This window comes from Malaclemys terrapin, chromosome 5 (genome assembly GCF_027887155.1).
Source record: "Malaclemys terrapin pileata isolate rMalTer1 chromosome 5, rMalTer1.hap1, whole genome shotgun sequence".
Taxonomy (NCBI): Eukaryota; Metazoa; Chordata; order Testudines; family Emydidae; genus Malaclemys; species Malaclemys terrapin.
Window position 1 is genome coordinate 48,668,403 of NC_071509.1, and position 20,715 is coordinate 48,689,117.

A 20,715-nucleotide genomic window follows, 5' to 3' on the forward strand; every position below is an offset into this window, starting at 1 on the left:
GGTTACTGTTGCTGAGAGCCGGGGGGTAATAGCTTGATTGTCATATCCTAGGGTAAGTTTTCAGGGCTGGCAGTTTAGAAGAAACAACTTGTAAAGTGAACAAATTGAATATGAAGTTCGCAAGAGACAATGAATCGGGAACATAGGATGCCATATTTACATTCTCTTTTCAGACTGTACCCACGCTGAGGTTTAAATACTATACTTTAGAGGTAATTTAGATAGAGTCTAAATATCGTGAGACATGTCAAATTATTAGGTTTTAAACTCTATTCACTAAAATTTTATGTAACTTTTTTGTTAATTAAATAGCATAGAACTAAGTGACCAAATTTATCACATTTTTTTAAAAAATCTAGATCTTCCTGTGTTCTTCCTGTACATTAATGCTGTCAGTAAATTCCTGTTACTCATACTCCAGTATGTAAATACTAGTATATTGAACAATATTTCTTTGTAATCAAATTTGCAAGTGTTTTCCTACAGACTGAAAGTGTTTATTCTGACAAACCAATACTTTTGAAGAGAGCATAAATAACTGCAACATGTTAACAAGAGTAAATATGGGTTTTTTAGTACCACTAAAATTAGAAACTGTTTTAGCTACTACTACTCTTAAACTGATTTAATTAAATGAGCTGGGATGAGTGCCTTAACCAAATGTTAAAACAGAACCAATATTGAAAGGGCTATACATTTAGACTGATAGGCTGCTGTGCTCCGTCGCATGGAGCACAGGAAAACCATGGAAATAACAGAAATGGGGCTTAATTCTGCTCTCACACAGGCTTAACTCCATTATTAATTTCAGTTGAGTTACTCCCAATTTTTCCAGGTGTGAGGGGATAATCAGACACATGTAAACAGGAACAACTGTTATGTTTAAGGATCCTTTCCCTTCTGCATACAGTAAAGGGTGACTCGCTCACTGAGAAAGGAGCCAGAGAACGGAAAACTTGTGGTCCCAGGCCAATAAAGACACAGATATGTTAAACACTGGGATTAGTTAATCTTCCTGGATCAACTTCCCCTGTGTTCCGCAACTCTCACTGCAGCAAAATCATGCCTCTCTGCCTAATCATTGACCATACTGGATGATGAGAAGAGCATGTATAGAAAACTCCTCTATGTGCACAGCTGCAGATCTATGGGGTTTGGATCAGGATTCCCTGAGGATTTTCAGCCTCTGCTGTGGTGTCCCCTGGTGCAAGCCCGGAATCATAATTTTAAAGTCATGGATATTTTTGTTTCTTTCTCTCTGAAGATTTTTATGCATGGGGAACATACATACCTAATGATGTCCTTGCAGGCACAGCGTCTTTATTAATCCAAAATGAGACCCATGAAAGAACAACTGTTAGTATACAAGGAATGTATGTCTGAATAGTAAAGTATCCCATCCGTCTGCTCAGATCAAAGAAGATTGTCATGATAATATAGTCCCCTACGAGGAAAAAGCCCACAATTCTAATTAGACATTGCAAGTGGTTTTCTATCCCATAATTTTTGGTATTCTTGTTCCAAATATATACCATGTTGTAAAATTTACAGTGGGAAACATAATGTACTTTCCTTTTAAACAAAGCTGCCGAAGGACTTTTATCCATTAAAACAGGTCAGCTGCAATTCTGTTTTGCCCTAGACATTAGCAGCACACATAACTAAATGGTCCCTTGCACAATTTAGACAAAGAATGAAAGTGCATAGGCTGCTAATCCTTTAAATGCATGCAAGAAAACATCAGGTTTTTCCTTACCAGACAGAGTATGAGAAATTTCAGTTGTATTTCGTAACCCTACAAATGCAAACTGGTATAATCTCCAGTATTTGGGATCTGCGACTTCAACAGAGGTTTTCTTCCATTTGTATTCAATTTCATTTCTGGGATATCCATCTAGAACAAAGTAGAGTAAACCAAGTATTCATTCACAGTATACAGCAAAGAATGCTTTCACTTGTGATTTCTGAAATTAGATACAACCCAAATAAGTGGGTCAGAAAACAACTGCTCCATAACATACCTGATATACTATTAAGCTTTAGCCTGCAAATGTCTCAGTTTTAAGTATGGCTAAAAGTTCTACCAACCAAAATGTTAGAGAATACAGACATTTAAGGAAAATGTATGTCTCAAATTAATAATGCAATATTTAAATATGAAAAAGTTTAGCTTTTAGTGATTCTGTTTCGTTAGAATGATATTTTAATGTAATACAACAGAGGGGCATAATTTGAGAAGCATATTTAAAGCTTAAATGTGGTAGCTACTTTTATTTATTTCATACTTTATTTGCTTTAAAAGGTATAAATGCATTTGGAAACTTATTTGCCTTTCCATGCTGAATATTTGGGGACTGATTCAGAACTGCGTTAATCCAGTTTTAGGTGCACTAGGAGAATACAGTCTTTCAGAAGACAGAGGTTATGTCTACACTACAGTAGCACAGCTGCAGCTGCGTAGGTATTTGCTACAATAACAGAAGGGTTTTTCCACTGCTGTAATAAATCTACCCATTCTCCCTCAAGTGGCAGTATCTAGGTACACAGAAGTTTAGGTCACCTTAACTACATCTCTCAGAGGTGTGACTTTTTCACACCCCTGAGCAGCATAGCTAGGTCAACCTAAGTTTTAGATGTAGACCAGACCTGAGCTGTGAAAGCATGTTTAGTTGAAGCATTTAAGAAGCAAACATTAAGCAATAATATTCATTTAAGAAGATTCACTGTAGTTACATTCATCTCCTATTACACTGTACATTAAGGAATAAATTGTTTAGATGTGTTCAGTGTTTTATTTTATCAGTGGTAGCACAATGTCCTTGGGAACAAATTAATTTTACATGCTTAATAGAGTTTATACTAAAGAGGATAAACCTGTAAGTTAGTAATTCTTACTCATATATACTAGTCCCACTGAAAGCAATATGTGAATGTATAAGATATAATTCCTCTGGAGTCAGAGGCCAGTAGCTGGCTGGCTGATTTGCTCCACCTGCTGCACCTAATAACGTACTGAAACTTAATTCCCTGACCCTTATAAAAGGAAGCAGCAAGAAATGGAGAAGTGGGACTGCAGCACACACCAGAAAGCTGAGGGGCTGGGGCAGTGCTCCCAACGGACTGCTACTGGAGCTACTGTGGAGAGAAATTGCTCCAAATGGACAGAAGGGAGGGTCTGAGGTAAGAGCAAGAAAATTTTAGTTACTGGAGTTACTGGCATGAAGGGACTGCTCGGCCTGCACAGACTTTTGAGGGAAGAGTCTACAAGGTTTTGCTTTTGTTTGTTAAGAAGGCTTAGATAAAATAACTAACCATGCTGGAAACTGCTTCCCAGGATTCCCTGAGAGAGCTCAGACAGAATTAACCCAAGGTGTGAATGACTCATCAAGAGCAATGCTGGTAGGAGAAGGGTGCTTTAAGATAGTCCCCAATCTGTTTACAAGTGATGCCCGAACAGGGGCCTGACCTAAACCCCTTCCATCAAGAAAGGATATGGAGAAGATACTCCAAATAATGGTGAATCAACAGCATGCAGAGAACGAAAGGAAATTCCAGACGGCACTTCTGCCACCCAACGATGTCTGCAGGAAGCCCAGCTGGCGGAGCATGAGCGGAACAGACAGTTACAAGTTGAAATGGCGTGGCTGCTCTCACAGTGGCTGCTGGTAGATGGGAACAGCCCCAGAGGGGTGGCCTGCACAGGTGACAGGGCTTCACCAAGTCTCACCTTGATGAGCAGCAGTGATAACCCTGAGACTTACCTAACAGCCTTCAAGTGCATTGCCCCCACAGCAGGTTGAAAGAGGAGATCCTGGGTGGCCAATTGGCCCTGTACCTCACCAGAGAGGCCCAAGCAACTTATTGAGCCCTGAGTGTGGACAAGGCACAATCCTACATGAAACTAAAGGCAGTGCTTATGGGCTGCCTCTGTCTCTCTCCAGAGGCTTATCAAAAGAAATTTCAGCCAGAGCCATTCCTTAAGGGAGCATGCCCCTCGGCAAGTAGTTCCACAGCTTTAGGACTCCACTACCTGATGGCTAAACCCAGAGACCAAGACGGTGGCAGAGCTTATGGACAATACTGAACTACAACAAACCTGAACATTCTCCCTATAGTGTTCAAAGCTGGGTTTGAGTTTTACCTGACATCCATTCAGGAGTCAGAAGAGACAGCTGAGAGGTTTTTGGAAGCCAAATTGCCTAGGAGTAGGAAATCCAGTCTCCCTGAGGGCTGGCCACACTTAGGACAGGGTCAAGGGACAATAACCTGCCAAACCTGCAAGAGTCATAGTATTGGTATGTCCTGAGCAAATTAAACTTTACCCTCATCACAGGAACATCAGGAAGAGGTGCTCCAAAGTCCCAGACTTTCAAGGGACCACCACCACCCTCCCATGCAGGGCCAGTGGTATGTTATCATTCTGGGCAACCTGGACAGAGACTATGGGAATGCCCTGTGATGGAATATGACTATTTAGGATGCCTCTTTGGCCAAGCAGGTGAGAAACCAAATCAACCATTAGGACTGACCCCAAGGCTTTTCATGGTCCCTATAAAAATAGGGACAAACAGAGTGGAGGGATTGATAGATTTGGGGTATGGACAAACTCTACTTCAAAGGGATTTAGTCTCACCCAAAGCCCTGGATCCAGAGTGATCTATCTGAATTTCCTGCATTCATGAAGAAACCTGTACATACCCAATGGCCTCAGTTGTTTTGCAGTTAGCAGATCAGGTAGGGCACTTCCAGCTAGAGTGTTGATCACCTACCCTGGACAGTGATCCTGGGATGTGACTGGAAATGTCTTCTGACTCTCCAGGAAGGAGAATCAGTTCCCTCCAACCCAGACCCCCTATCTCAAGAAAAGACCCTTTCTGAGGATGCTAGGACCCATTTGAAGTCTCATGAAGGTCCAGAGCTCACAAAGACATTCAAGGAAGTCTCGGGATCAAGCACAAGCCTAAGCCTATCCTGGAGTTGACTCCATGCAGCCTGGAGAAGGACCTTCCCAAAGGGCAAACTCTGTGAAGGGAACATCCCAACAGTCTGTATGTTATCACTTATCCATGGACACTGCAGATCCCATTCCCATCTTAGACTACAGTGTCTTGAATGACACCTTTGATGTTGTGGCAGCTCAGCATTATGACCAAACACTACAAGAGGCTTTCAGTCAAGTTACTGCTGCCAACAGGATGGTTACTTTTGAACACACACCTCACCAGTTTCCCTGCTTTGAATTATGGGATGAGATTCTGAACTGAGGAGAGAGACACCCATAAACTAAAGAACCCAGAGATCCACTCCTAGTCCACAAATCTGCCAAGCAGGAGTTCCTATGGCTAGTCCATACTCTCCCCATGGTTGGACATCTGGGTAAGGTGAAAACCCAAGGAAGATTGTTGGCTCAGTTCTTTTGACTGAAGATATGTAGAGAGATAGCCGATTTCTGCATGACATGCCCTGATTACCAAAAGGACCCCCAAAGGGTCAGGGCCAGGCCACTCTCATTCCCCTATCCTCATCACAACCTACTGTGAGCAGCTAGGGATTGATATAATAGGCCCTCTATAAAAGAGTGATTGATGTCACAAGTTCATTTTGGTTCTTGTGGACTATATCACCCAATGTCCAGAGGCAATTCCCTTATGAAACACCTTTGCCTCCACCCCGAGCGAGAGTTACTCCAACTGTTTTTCTAAGCTGGACTTCCATTGGAAGTAGTCATTGATCAAGGGACAAGTTTGAGCACTGCTGAAAGTGTGACCACTCCAGTAGTTTATCTTCCTCAGGCCGATGGTCTGGTGGAGGGGTTCAATAAGGTTCTCAAGAATATGTTAAACAAGCCTGTGGGAACAGAGGCCAAACACTGGCACCAGCTGCTCCCCTATTTGTTGTTTGCAAGAAGTACCACAAGCCTCCATGGGCTTCTTTCCTTTTGAGATTCTTTAAGGGAGACAGCCTCAAGGAATGTTAGACTTAGTTAGGGAGTCTTGGGAAGCTCAACCTACCAATGTCCTCCAATATGTCAGTCAAATGAGGGAAAGATAAGAACTCGTGTGCCTCTTTGCCCGAATTAACCTTTTAGCCCCAACAGATCCAGATGCAGCAATATAATAAAGGGGCTAGAGCAAAGGAATTCCAACTGGGATACTAAGTGCTCTTACTCTTTGCCAAACTCTTTGGAAAACAGGCTCTTGGCCAAAAGACAGGACCCATATGAAGTACTCTATCAAGTGGGACCAGCAGATTATGAAATTTACAGCCCAGACCAGCAAAAACAAGGCAGATTATTCATGTAAACCTGTTAAAATCCTAGAAGGTACAGGAAAGCCTTGTCATCCACCTGGAAGAGGGAGAAGAGGATCTGGTGCCTCAGCTTCCTAAGCAAGCCAAATTTGGGATAGAGGAGGTATCACTTGGGAAGGGATTCTCTAATGGGCAGAGAAGGCAAATAAACAACCCCCTGAGATCTTAAAAGGAGGTGTTCTCCCTATTACTGGGACAAACCTCCATGGTGCCTCACTACATCCACATAGGGTTAGGGGCCAAGCCCTTTCAGAAGTCATATCAAATCCCAGAAGATGAAAAACCCATTCATTCAGAAAATACAGGAAATGTTAAGATTGGGACTCATCAAGGACTCCTGGTGTACTTTGGTAGTTCTAGTACTAAAGCTGGATGGGACCATCCGATTTTGTGTAGATTTCCATCAGATAAATGCCATTTCTGAATTTGATGCCTAGCCGATGCCCTGAGTCAATAAGCTGCTAAATTGTCTCGGTCAAGCTTGCTTTATAACAACATTAGCTCAAATAAAAGGGCTATTGGCAAATTCCTCTTTCTCTCGATTCCCAAGAAAAACAACAACTTTTTCTACCCCAGTGGGCCTATTCCAATTTACCATGCCCTTTAGGTTGTATGAGGCCCAATCCACCTGTCATAAGCTGATGGATCAGGTTTCATGGCCCCACCATCACTATGCCACGGCCTGCCTAGATGAGAGGTGGTATACAGTTGGGACTGGCCCACTCAGCTCCAGAACCTAGCAGCTGTCCTTCAAGCCCCACAGGAAGCCCATTTAACAGCAAACCCAAAGAACTGCAAAGTGGGAAAGGAAAAAAATATTTTTTTTCCTATCTCGTAGGGGAACAATAAGGTATGATGCCTACTTGACAAAGTTGAGGCCTTAGCAAACACCCCCAAACAAAGAACCAAAAAGCAGGTCTGGGCCTTCCTAGACCTAACAGAGTACTATAGAAGATTTGTGCTCAACTTTGCCCTGTTAACTGCACCTCTTACCAACCTGGTTTAAAAATAAATCAGCCCCTGGACACATGGTCCCCTTAGCGTGATCAAGCATTTCAGAAAATTAGGCAGATTCTCTGCAACAAGCCAGTGTCCCTTAGCCCCGATTTCACTCGAGAATGCATCCTGCAAACAGATGCCTTGCATTACACTGCAGGTGCAGTGCTACCCCAAAACTTCCATGCACAACAGCACACTATCCTTTACATAAGTAGAAAACTCTTAGCCCAGGAAACCCAGTACTCTGTCCTTTGAGAAGGAAAGCCTGGCCATACACTACACTTTAAAGGCTCTGACATACTATCTGTTTGGAACACCCTTTGTCTTAGTCACTGACCATGTGGCACTAAGATGGCTCCAAACCATGAAGGACTCACATGCCCATGTGACAAATTGGTACTTAGACTTTCAACCCTTTCAATTTATAATGGAGCATTGGCCTAGGAAGGACCACTGGAATACAGGCTTGCTTTCAAGAACCGAAGAATACAGCAGGCTCTGTGGTAAGTGCCATGACAGGCCCACTCAAGACAGGTGGGTATGTAAAGGTATCAGGGATAGTATTCCTCTAGGGTCAGAGGCCTGCAGCTGGCTGATTAGCCACACTCTCTGCATCTGAGAAAGGTCTGGAACTTAAGTTGGCTGACCCTTATAAAAGAGGGCAGCAGGAAATAGAGGCAAGGACTGCAATACCCTCCAGAAAGCTGAGAGGCCAGGGACAGTGCTTCCAAAGAACTGTTACTGGAGCTACTGCAGAGATGATTTGCTCCAAACAGGCAGATGGGATACTACGTGGAGTCATTTATGTCTGAGGCTCTGAGGTAAGAGCAAGGAAACTTTGGTCACTGGAGTTACCAGTGCAAAGGAAGGGACTCCTCAGCCTACACAGACATTTGAGGGAAGAGTCTGCAACGTTTTGCTTTTGTTTGTTAATAAAGCTTAGATCAAACAACTAACCCTGCTGGGAACTGCTTCCATGAATTACTTGAGAGTTTAGTTAGAATTAACCCAGGAAGTGAGTGACTCAGCAAGAGTCAAGTCTGGTCTGGTAGGAGGAGGGCACTGTAAAATAGGCCTTAATCCTTTTACACAGTGGGCCTAGTTGTGGTGATTAAGTGTTACTTTGTTGTGACCTGATCCTGAAATTCTATGCTGTTAAATATACTACATGTAATCACTTAAATGCACGTAAATTTTGCAGTTTATATACATTTCTTCCTCTCCTAATATCTGATCCAAAGCCCCCTGAAGTCAATGAGCAGATGGCTGTTGACTCCAGGGTGCTTTGCATCAGGCCCCTAATTGGTAGGATTATTTTTAACCTTTTACACTTCATTTCACTGCAACTTTAACATCATTCTTTCAATTCAAAAGAAGACCAAGCAAACTATAAACAGCTAATTTGTTTCTGTTCTGCAATAATTTAATGTGCAATCACTGACCTGCTGCTTTGCAGCCTATCAATCAACAGTGTCTGAATTTAAATAAAAGAAAATAAAATTATTGAAGTATTTTACCACCTACAGCTTGAAAACTCCAGAGGACAGGAATGCTCATCCATAGGAAAGTTATGAAGCTGAAGATAACATTCAGCATTAATTGTCAACCTAATTAGAAGAAAAAGTGTTATGAGTGAGGTTATGTTCAAGCACCTAGACTCTTTGGGCTACATATTAGAGTACATGCAAGTCGTTTTGGCCAATGAATGTGTATTAGGGATAGGCAACTGGCCATGTACAAAGAGTATTCAGTATCATTTCTAAAGAAAGGTATCCATCACCAAATACTACTTGAAGACCCATGCGTCTGCCTGGTCATGCTAGTTTGCATGACCAGTTATGCTACCCACAAGGTATATCAAGTATGCCATTCTATTTTTGTATCCTTTCAGCTCTTCACTAGTACAAGCTGATTAAAATAGGAGGCACAGTTCTCCCCTCACTAACCAAAGAGGAGGGGGAATTGTAGAAAAGTGCCACTTACCCAAGACTGGGAGAGCTCCCCACCAGTATTAGCAGAGGTGCCAGAGCTGTGCTCCCTTCACTGCACCCCCTGAAAGTCTTCAACCACATGTCCTTTATGTGAAAGCCATTGATAGATGGCTATATGTTAGACCACCTAATAACCTACTCTATTGGCTTCTCTTAAAGTGGAATTTGGAATCATTATGCTTGATGACTAGACATGCAATAGTGGAATTAAATCCTGCAGATCTTACTCATGTAGGTAGTTTCAATGAAGCTCGTGGTACGAATATGAGTAGCAGGATCAGGCTCTTAAAGAGAAGATGCCCATGGGTAACATTTTCAAGAAGATAAATGCCCTAAATCACTCCAGAAAATAGGACTTAGGCTGTTGAGTCATTTAGGGGCTTTTGAAAATTATACCTTACATCTACACAGAAAACTTTCAAAGGCACAAATTAGGTCCCCAGCTCCCATTAACTTCCACTTGGAATTAGGCACCTAACTGCTATTTGTGCAATTAAATCTCCCCTTCTTTTTTGGTAGGGGTCAGCTAAACTGATTTCTGAGAGTAATACCATGCTTAAATATCCACATCTCTGTGTGGTTGGAGGGGTGCCGGGGGGAGAACCTGACAAGCAAAATAGGACTATGAAGTAAGTTGCTATTTTATATACACACTTCTCTGGGGCCTTTTTGGAAATCTGACCTGACCAGTTGAGACAGACAGATAGACTTTAGGATGCAAGAAGGAAAGGACTTCTACTATGCTGTAGAAAACATACTATATTTCAATTTGAAAGTTTTGTGTCCACTGGGTCACGTGTTTGTGTTTCTTTAAGTAGCTAACTACAGTACATGCATTTATTCCCCATGATTTCTTTTCTGTGATTTGCTCTTTTTGGATAATTAACCAATAAAATCAGCTTTTATTTAAGACTAAACAAATTAGGTTTCGGATCACAGATGGGTGTCTTGAAGAGATCAGCTGACCAACCTCAGGAAAATCAACCTGCCTATGAAGTTGAAGGTGAAGTGCCAGTCCTGCTCCACAAAGTGCCAAAAGGGAAGTGGCTAAGGCCATTAGGGGTAATTGTAGACAAATGGCCTGATGTGTTGTCAGATCCTGTTGTGGCTCCTTCATTTGCTATCATATGAACTTTGTTTTACTCCACTTACTTCCACTTTAGGCCAAATTCAGGCCATCTCTTTCCCTGATACAAATGTGTGCATTGGACAGCACTGGGTTATGCTGAAGGTCGATTACACTTCCTGTCTCATACACTAGCTTGGTTACATCACTCTCATCCACTGCTCTTGGAGAGCTTACATGAATGCTCTTCCCTAGGCCTTCTAAAAGAATGTTAACCAGAAACAGCAGCAACAAACCTGGAACTGCAATTGGACACGCAGCAAGCTGGCTGGAAGACAGTAGAAGATATGGGTATGAGCAGGTTTGGTGGTGGTGCTCCAAAAAGTTAACAAACATTTTGAACATTAGCAGATGAGCATAAAACTCTATACAGGAAATTCTACCGAAGAGGATATACTCTTTAAAGAGGGCTATATCAGAAGTCTCTATCAGAAAACTGCACTCTTCAAAATAAGATATTTTTAAAAAATCAAGTTAACACTGTTCTTTAAATCATGTTAGATTATTTTTCCTTCTAAAGGATTATTACATACTATACTATCCTATACTGGCAAACAACTGTTTCCCATGAGGGGCACTCCTACCCCACATATATATAAGTATTTATGACTAATATTTTAACTGAGTGCTTTCTTTTATTCAAACATAATCTTGTGAAATATAGCTATACAGGACAGTTAAGAGTTCAATTCAGTCCAGTAAGTCTGCTATCCAGTGTACAGCTGGAGTGGTGACACTTCAAGAGTTAAACACAAATTATGGTATTGGCTTGTCACATTACATTAATCTTATTTATCTTTACTGTCTTCTTGTATCTAAATAAAACAAATCTGCCCCCTGCTCTGATTTAATTTCTTATTGAGCAGTACATTACAACAGCATATATTTTATGTTCCTCTTGACTAAGCCACAACTAATTCCTCTCCACATTTGTTTCTGAGCCTCTGAACTTTGGAAGCGAAAGGGACCTGGAATTTACTTCTTACTATAATTCTTTCCAAGTCCCATTCACAATATTTTGTTTATTAATGATAATGCATTTATTTCTGTCATTTGCAATTGTTTTTAAAGTTGTAAAATTAATAGGTTTAATTGTAATGGATTGCAGAATATAACAATGAGTGAAAATATTAATGAAGAGCTCCTTTACATCCAGTTAATGAAACCCTTACCTCAGAGTATATAATACTCGTCCATCACTCCAGATTCGAAGCAAACGATTTGGAGTGGTGATCCAATGAGCATCAGATTTTCTTGAGTTCCGGAAGAAAGTGTCTGGAATCCAAATTTTTCCAACCATATTGCTATTAAGCATAAGCACTTTCATTGAGCTGTTAAACTTTAGGCGACTATCATACCAAGTCTGGGCAAAAATTATATCTATGGTGTATTCCTAGAAAAAGAGAAACAACCATATAGTTTTTTATATTTACACACACACACACACACACACAACCAAAGCCTATATGCCAAATATTTTTTTAAAAAAGTTAAACTTAAGGTCAGCGCCTTCATTCTGCTATGGACTCCTTTGCAGAGCTTGAGGAGTGCACAGCACTTCTAGCCTCTGATATAAAAGGAGTAACTGAGGAATGGGGGACATGACTAAATCAGTTGCCAGAGCAGCCACTTGGGACCATAGGTACCTAGATGCGAGTTAGAGCAGCCCAAAGGCTCACAATGCAGATAGAACTACTCTTTCACCAAGCATAACTTGGTTAGACCCGAGTTTCTAGGCCTGGTTGTTGTTGGGTTTTTTTTTTAAATTATCTTGAGCATTTTGTGAAAAGTTTTCCCATGTGTAAAATGTGGTAATTTTTCAAAATTTCCATGAATGTCTCATGACAAAAATTATGGAATTTGTCTACCAGTCAAGTTAAACACAGTTTGAAAAATTCATGAACACGCAGCAAGGGAAACTTCACCATTTGCCATGTAAATTTTGATCATGAACACTCTCGGCATAAGGACCAGAAGTCCACAGTAGGAAGCAAACCTTGTTAAAGAAAACCACATATCTGTTTCAGGCTGTAAGTAACATCTTATCTTGATGGAAAGTAATTTCCTTAGTAGATATTTTATGTCCAGAACAGAAGAATGGTAATAAAAAAACAAAGAAACCAGGATTCTCATTAGACAATTTAGTCTGCATCTTCATATGACAATAGTAACTGTACAGCGTGGGAGGGGAGAAATTTTACGGCTCTGTTAGATTTGTTCTTCAGAAATCCTTCAGGGCTGCTCTGCACTTAAGACAAAGGAGCAACTTGACACTATCTCCTCTGAAGAGAGTTTGGTTACTGTAACAGGGTCATATTAGGCCCTTGAATCCCATAAGGGAAGGGACCATCCATGCATGGAAGTGTCTGCAACAGTGTTTCTTTCCCCACAGAGACCTTGCACAGGCGTTCAGTGCATCAAGAGTCTGCTCTGAGGAACAAGACAACTTGGAAGGCTAGGGTAGAGATGTACCTTTCCACATAGCTCTCTATCCTCGTCCCAGAGACAGCTGTAGCCACAGGGAGTGTGACCGGAGGGGCTGACCCTGTGTAGGGGCACAGGGTCTTCATGCAGCTGGCTTTGGTCTTTTGTAGAGGTGCTAGTTTTGCCAGGGGAGGGGAACAACACATCATTTCCTGGGGTGGGGGAAATCGCCACAGCTTTAACTTGGAGGGTCAGTCTGCCCTATTATATAATATAAATTGTCTTGCATAGAATTCAATGCCATGAAAAAGGAAGGCATTATCAATTACAGTGGACTCCACTTACGTGTATTGCTCAATTATTTGACCTGGGTCACTCAAATACAGCCTCGAAATGTTGGTCTGTCCAGAAAACAAGATACAGTGTCGGTCATATAAAAGTAAAACTGACTGCAGAGGGATTAATGTCTTTGTTTTCTAAGAAATGAATATACCTAAAATATGTTCAGTTCAATGTGTTTTCAGCAACATAAAAATCAGCCGGATTTTACAAAGGAAGGAAGGAAGGAAGAAGGAAACTATACTTGCTAAATAAAAACCTTGGGCCAGATCTTCAGTGGGTGTAAACTAGCCATAGTTTCACTGAAGTTAATAGAGCCATTGCCAATTGACACCACCTGGAGATCTAGCCCTTCCTGTATCTAATAACATAAAGCATAAGATCAATAAGAGATGCTGCTGATTCACTGCCTCAGGAAAATCACTGTCTTAGTTTTAATTCCCCGCTCTGCAAAATGGGGATACTAATACTTGTTTCCTAGAAGGTTGTTAAGATTAAATTTAATGTTTGTGAAACATTCAGAGACAAAATAAATGAGTGTCAGAGAAAAGACCACAAGGAAATGAATGATTCAATGTTTGGTGCAGGTTTTGGTTGGGGTATAGTAAATATGGCAGGGATCACTAATTGAATGATGATGATAAAAATATGGAGCAACTGTCTCATTCCCTGAGCACTGTCCATCCTGTCCATTGAATGAAGCAGGGAGACATGTGGAAAAATAGTATGTGATCATGTAATTAAAAATTGTATCAGAATGCATGTACACAAGGGAATAGAATTAATGTTCCATGGGCAATCTTAATTCTGGCATTTCCTAATTTTCAAATGTTCCTTTTGCAACCTAGGGTGGAGGGAAAAGACATATGATTGAATCATGATGTTTGGCACATATTGCTAACCCTACTTTTCAACTGCTGGATGTTTTATTTGTTTAGCTGACTATATATAAAAGAAAAATGTCACATTTTATTGATGGGAGAATTGGGTTTGAAGGTCTTTTTGATTAAGTATGTTGTGGCAGACCTGGCAATTTTCTAAAAAAACCTTACGGAGTTAAATGTAAGTATCTTTGGAGTCCATTGTACTATAAGCAAAGGTTATGTATTACTGTGGATTGGGATTCTATGTAACCTCTCTGGGGTGAAGATGGTACGTAAACAGTTGGAAGTGATATGCACTTCAAAAGACTGTGTTGAACAATGGCCCATACAAGAATGGATTTCTGAGCTAACGCTGTTGTAAGCACAGAAAAACTCCTTTGTGGAGCTTGCAGGAATGACTCTGACAAGAGCCCTTGTTGGAGTTTGGGTGTGATCTCGGGTAAGTTCATTTGCATGTGTGTAGGTTCTTTTATTGTTTTTAATAGGTTTTCTGTACAGTGCCTTCACCTTAAGAATAAATGTGCTTGCTTATAAAAGACTTTGGGGTAACTTATAACTGCTGGCAATTATGCTGTTCATAGCCTTTGAAGAGAAAGCAAAGTGTAGATGCTGGCTTGCTGTGGACATCACAACAAAGTCAGGGAACTGTGCAGCCTGGAAAAAAACCTTGTTGAGGACGAAGTGAAATGTTGGTCACTGCCCAAGAGAGGTGACTGCTGAAGAGCAAGGAGCCTAGAGTCAGTGCTCTTGAGGGACCATGGAGGGGAATACAAGTGCAGTTGCCCTGAACTTTGACATATGTTTTCAGAAGTGCCTTGAGGGGCGAGAGATGCCAAGGCAGGCAAACCAAAGAGAGGATTCCATGGCTAATGGGATGAATGGAAGAAAACACAGAAAAGAGAGGTAGGAAAAGAGCCCAGGGGGAAACAAAATATCAGCTGAATAATTGTAACATAACACACTTGGAACAAGTTATGTCTATCACAGTTACGGTGACCAGATGTCCTGATTTTATAGGGACAGTCCCGATTTTGGGGTATTTTTCTTATATAGGCTCCTATTACTCCCCACCCCCATCCTGATTTTTCACATTTGCTGTCTGGTCACCCTAATAACAGTTTAAAGATGTTAAGTGACTGATACAGGGAAAGATAGTGACTTGCCCTTTTATGTCATGAATGGGAAGAAGGGAATATAAGACCTGACCCATTCCCCCAACCTGTGAAAAGTTCTATGGGTCCACATGTGTAGAGAATGCACTGCCCCAACTCTCTTCCCTCTCCCTTGCCCCATATGTCAACCTGCACAGCTGAGCTAGCATGGGGGTGGTATAGCAGTAAAAGTTACTGACTCTCTGAATCAAGGAGCGGGAGATCAGGGAAGGAATTATTACCCTCTGTGTCACTGTTCTTTTCCTGGGCTACTCCTGGGGTGGATTAGCTATTTGGCCCCTTACACAGAGCGAAACAAGTCTCAGTCATATCCACAATCTTGTCAGAAATTGCAAAGACTTTAAACACAATTACAATTTGAAGTGTCTCTGTTTTCTGAAAAATCACTCTGCCAATAAGGCATTGGGGGACTTTGCTTATTCTCTTTGAGTGATTTCCTGTTCAAAAATGATCAGTATATAAGGAAAAAGGTGGGAGGGAGGAGACTGGGGGGGCTGTAACTGCTAATCATGTAGACTGACCTGGGATCATCTGGATCTAAAAGTCTGATTTATTTCTTGACGGCTACTAACACCAGCAGTTGTGGTTCCAGAGGTCAAATTAGGCCACTGGTTATATCTGTGCAACCCCTTTGTCTTTAAATTTTGCCTTCAAAAGAGAGCCTGACTCTCCATTTGCCTGTCCTTTGTGTAGTCAGCTACAGCAGTTCAAAGTGGATGCAAAATGCTAGCAAGTCAGAATGGCAGGCAGCCTTTGGCACTCACTCTGCACTGGTATAAATGATCACACAAAACATAGTGCAATGGAGAACTTCCCCACCCCCCTCAAGTGACTTCAATGGGCTGCACAAGTTTAATTGAAACTGAGTAAGTAATTCTTTTGAAGACACAAGAACAGAACAGACTCCAGCTCCCTTTTCTAGAGCTGCCTCTGCAGCATTAACCGGAGTAAAAAGTAGTCACTAGGTGAATGAATCAGCAGATGATATTTTCAATATACAAAAGGAGCAAATCAGGAGAGTAAGAAGGTACCATTTTAAATATTCACTTTTCACAGTAGAGCTGCAAAAAAGAAATATGTCAAAGTAACATTACAGTCAAACCCACCAGAGCAGGAAAATTTCAAGCAGCCACAGAACATTTATCACCTCAACAAACTAAGGTTAAAAAGGAAGAAAAACTACTAGAAGATTTTGAAGGAAAATGGGATTTCCAGCAAGGGAACAGCCGAACCAAGCCAGCTGCTTATATTATCTTGCATTTTAGCTCTGAATACAAGTTCTAGACATAGTCATAAATTGTACAGTACTTAACTATTCCCCCTTTTAAAAAATGACACAACTTTGCTGACACCTTGCATGCAACATTTATCACTGTTCAAATACAACCTAATGCATAAAATATAATACAACAAAATTAATAATCTGTTGCTGAGTATTTCACTGCTGTGCAACATTGTACCCAATTTCATGGATCCGTGAGAGAGGGATGGAAGAGAGGGGGCCCTCCACATGCAACTCACTCCCTTTCTCTGCCACCTCCAAAGCATTCTCATCTTTCCTTATCTGCATCGAGAGACCACTATTTTTGAGAATCCATAATACATTCTCCGGCTGCATTACTTTTCTACGGAACCCCTCTACACAGCTGACTGACACTTTCAAGAGGTTTTTGGGTGCAACAGCCAGCACTGAAGGCTGTGGTAAGGAGAGGTGGGAAGAGAAAGACCAGAGAAAGATCCTGCCTCTGGTGTTGGCCTGATATCTGTGTTGCCAGTGACGTCAACATCTGCACTGATCTTAGTGGATTCATGAATTCTGGAAGATGAAACCGCTACCTATTTCATTCCCTATTTACTGAAGGAACTGTCCTTTCTCTACAAGAGGAAGAAGTCTGGCTCCTAAAATTTGCTGAATAAGTGTGGCAGTTCCTATGATCTGAATCAGACTCAACATCCATCTAGTCCAGTATCCTGTCTGCAGTGCTTGCCACAGCCAGATGATTGAAGGTCATAGTGTGTGTAGAAACTAATAGTTTACTTCTATACTATCCAGCAGAATAGTAATTTAGATTTATAATATACTCCTTTACTGCAGCATCTCTCTCCAGATGATTATTTTATCTCTCTTATTTTGGTACAGAAAGTTACATTTAACAATTCTATTACTTTCCGTTAGTCTTTCATCAAACATTTTGCCTTTCAGCGCCACAAAATAAAAATTTTAAAATAAAAATGGTTTACTGCTTTCTCTTTGAAATGACACGAGTGATAAAATAGCCATGCAAACTAAAACAGATTTAATCTATGGCCTCAGCAAATGTGTGCTCATTCACATTTAGCCTCAAATTATACCTAGGGTTCAATGACCATGACACGTTAGCTTATATTTGCCATTTGATTAGACACTGAACTCTTTAGAACTCTGCTCTCCCATGACTTGAAGAAAGAGCTAGCCTGCCTAATTATTTAAAGCTTACCTCAATTTTTCTCCATCTCTTTTCAACTGTGGCACAAATATTATTCTGCAGCACTGTAACATAATTCAAAGTGGAGAAAATAATGAATAGTGATGGATGACCATCAAACAGCTAGATTGTGAACAGTTGAGCAATTACTCAGCTGAGTAGTCCCAATGAAAAAAAATCAATAATAAAAGTAACTGCACTAAGAAAATCAGGAACAGTCACTACATGATATTTAAATTAGACAACTCCTGAGATCTGTCACAATTTCAAATAGCAAATGAAAAAATATGCATAGTCAGCATTCAAGTACAGCTAGATACTTGACTTTTTGTTGGAAGGGCCTGAGAAAAGGAAACAGACCCTGCTCTGTGATGTTCTACATGGATGTAACTAATTCTGCAAAAGTTATTGCACAGGTTGTAAACCAGCTATTGCATCTGGAACAACAACATCGATTCTGAGGCCTAACTACAATCACTGTGATGGAAACCATGTGTCATTCCAGCATGCTGAGGAGTACAGTGACTCCAAAGAGTAAGTAAAATCCAACAAAAAAGGAAACTGTTCATTTCTTAATTTTTTTCTAGTAGTCTCATAACTGATTTTCTATTCCACAATAAAAGCATGTATTAAAGAGTAATGTGCAGCAAAGTGGTTCTGTCATGCTAGCGGGGACATGCTAATTGGAGCGTACTTTATATGGGAAACAGGAAATTAAGAGTAAAAATGTCCTCATTCTTTATGGGACAAACACAAATACAACCATATTTCCCTAAGCCAGAAGTCCAAGAAATAGCATAAGACTTGCTTCAGCCAAAGTCTGAGATGAAGACTCAGCAAAGGTCTGCAGTGCAGCTTGCTTCAAATGAGCTGCAGAGATGAAGAAGAAAACCCATTTAATTCATCTCAGTTCAGTTCTGTCTAGAGGTCATTGCCCTCTTTGGTTGGTTCTGGCTGAAAACTTAAACTGAAAGAAAGAGTTTTCAGGAAGAGATTTCAAGAAAAAGGGAATTTTTTTATTCTTCTTCAGGAAAGTTAAAGAAAATATACTGGCATTCTGTTCTTATCAATAAGGAGAGAATTACTAAATTCCACAGACACAGTTTGGTGTGGGGATAAAAGGGTTAGGCGATCAAGGCAGTCAAATACAAAATAGTGAAAATATGATCTAAAAGGCAGGAATGCATGGAATAAAACTATCAGCATTAGCTGTTTTTATCAGCATCTCACCAGCATGCTGTCCGTGAGCACTTATTTTCTCTCTCTCACACATACATACACACACACCCCTCTACCTGCATGTAAGCAAGGGCTTTCAAGCAAGATCTCCAGTATTAAAATATTTAGCAGTCTTTCATTTATAGCTACTCTAACAAAAGTTCTAAAAATGTGGCTGCTCTCTTTGGTGAGTTATTTTAAAGCCCCCTTTTTTAAAACTATGGGAACTGCTTCAGGCTTAGCAATGGATTCATCAACAGCAGATCCCCATGCCTGGGACTGAAGCTGAAATTAAATTACTTGTTTCAGCAAACACTTTTGGTTATTTCCTTAGGACCCTAAGGCCAGATATGGGAAGTCCAATGAGTCGCAATACATTTTGACCTATAAATCTGACATTTTTTATATTGTGTTGATGGGGAGGAGAGGCAGCCGGGGCTTGTAGGAACTTTATTGAACAGAACACAGTTTCATCAGTGGTTGGAAACATTAAACCAATCAGATAATTCCCATTAACAGATCTTACTATATAGACTGTCATGTGAGCATATGCCAGGCTAATGGAAATAATACTGCAATGACATGTTCACAAGGGGTGTATAGAAAAAGTCCATTTGACTCCCTAAATTGTAATAATACAGCAGATAAATTCATATTCTTTGTTGTTACATCTGGTGTACACACTAATCTGGGCCATTATGAATGTGAAAAACAGATAAGTGGTTGTATAAATAAATAATAAGAGTTATTTTGACTCTTCTGTATAAATTAGAGACTACTAATAAATATCATGCCTGTTAATTATTTTTCTACCTGAAATATTTATTAGAGTACTTCCTGCAATTATGGCACTTGAGAGTTTGAGTTTTATTTATTTGTTTTAAACACACAGGAGTTCCCTTGCTGAAAGTGATGCATTGCTTTTCATTTAAACATAAGTATGCCTGCTGTTGCCATTCCTATAAAAACCTCAAAGCAATGAAAGAGAAGGCTACTCAGCCAAACAGCATCATAAGGTGTAAATACACAAAGAGCCATGGGGTGAATGCTGAAAGGGGCTAGGGTTCATCTTCCCTTTTTGTGGTTGACATCAGTGACCTGTAAACCTGAGTAACTGCACCTCTGACTTCTTGAGTTACACCCACTATCATATAACTAGAGAGACTCAAGCCCAATCATCCATAATTGAGCTGAAGGCACAAAGATGTGGGTGCAAATTTTAAGGGAACAAATTGCACAACATTCAATTATGCTGTAAAATCTCAAAAATGCTTCAACATTCATTTTGAGGTAACCTCTATTAAAGTGAGATTTGATCTATGATGTTCAGAGATATTTATTGATACTTCAAAAAAAAGTATCAATAAATTATTATTTTATGCCAAACCAACAAAAAAGCAAAAAAAACCCCAAACTGTCTGAAGTAAAATGTCATTGATGCACTTTCCACAGCACCTAAGGCAAAACATGGTAATAAGAATGTATAAGACTCAACCAAAAGTAATAAGCAAAGAAAAAGAAATAAAAAATAATTTACTTACTGTTAGCATCTGTGATGCACAAATGCAACCACAATGAGAAATCATCACTTCTTGACTAGAGTAGTATGTATACGTGATGGCATAAACACAGACTTTCTTCTAAGGATCTCAAAGTGTATTTTAAATGTTAGTTAGGCAAGATGAACTGTAAAAGTAACTATTGCATGATAATTTCTGTCTATTAGGATTTCACATTAAGTTTGGTAGGATGATTCTCACAACTTGAACACAACATCAAAGGCATTAT

The 20,715-nt window shown here is 40.3% G+C and overlaps 1 protein-coding gene across 1 annotated transcript in view; it reads right to left on the minus strand.

Moving 5' to 3' along the window:
• Positions 1 to 20,715, minus strand: part of GABRG1 (gamma-aminobutyric acid type A receptor subunit gamma1) — a 66,783-nt gene that overhangs the window by 10,817 nt on the left and 35,251 nt on the right. The window contains exons 4-7 of the mRNA XM_054030283.1: positions 11,598 to 11,818; positions 8,833 to 8,915; positions 1,757 to 1,894; positions 1,292 to 1,444 (exon numbers count right to left, since the gene is read on the minus strand). Coding sequence (XP_053886258.1) covers positions 1,292 to 1,444; positions 1,757 to 1,894; positions 8,833 to 8,915; positions 11,598 to 11,818 — 595 coding nt within the window. The remainder of the gene's footprint in view (positions 1 to 1,291; positions 1,445 to 1,756; positions 1,895 to 8,832; positions 8,916 to 11,597; positions 11,819 to 20,715) is intronic.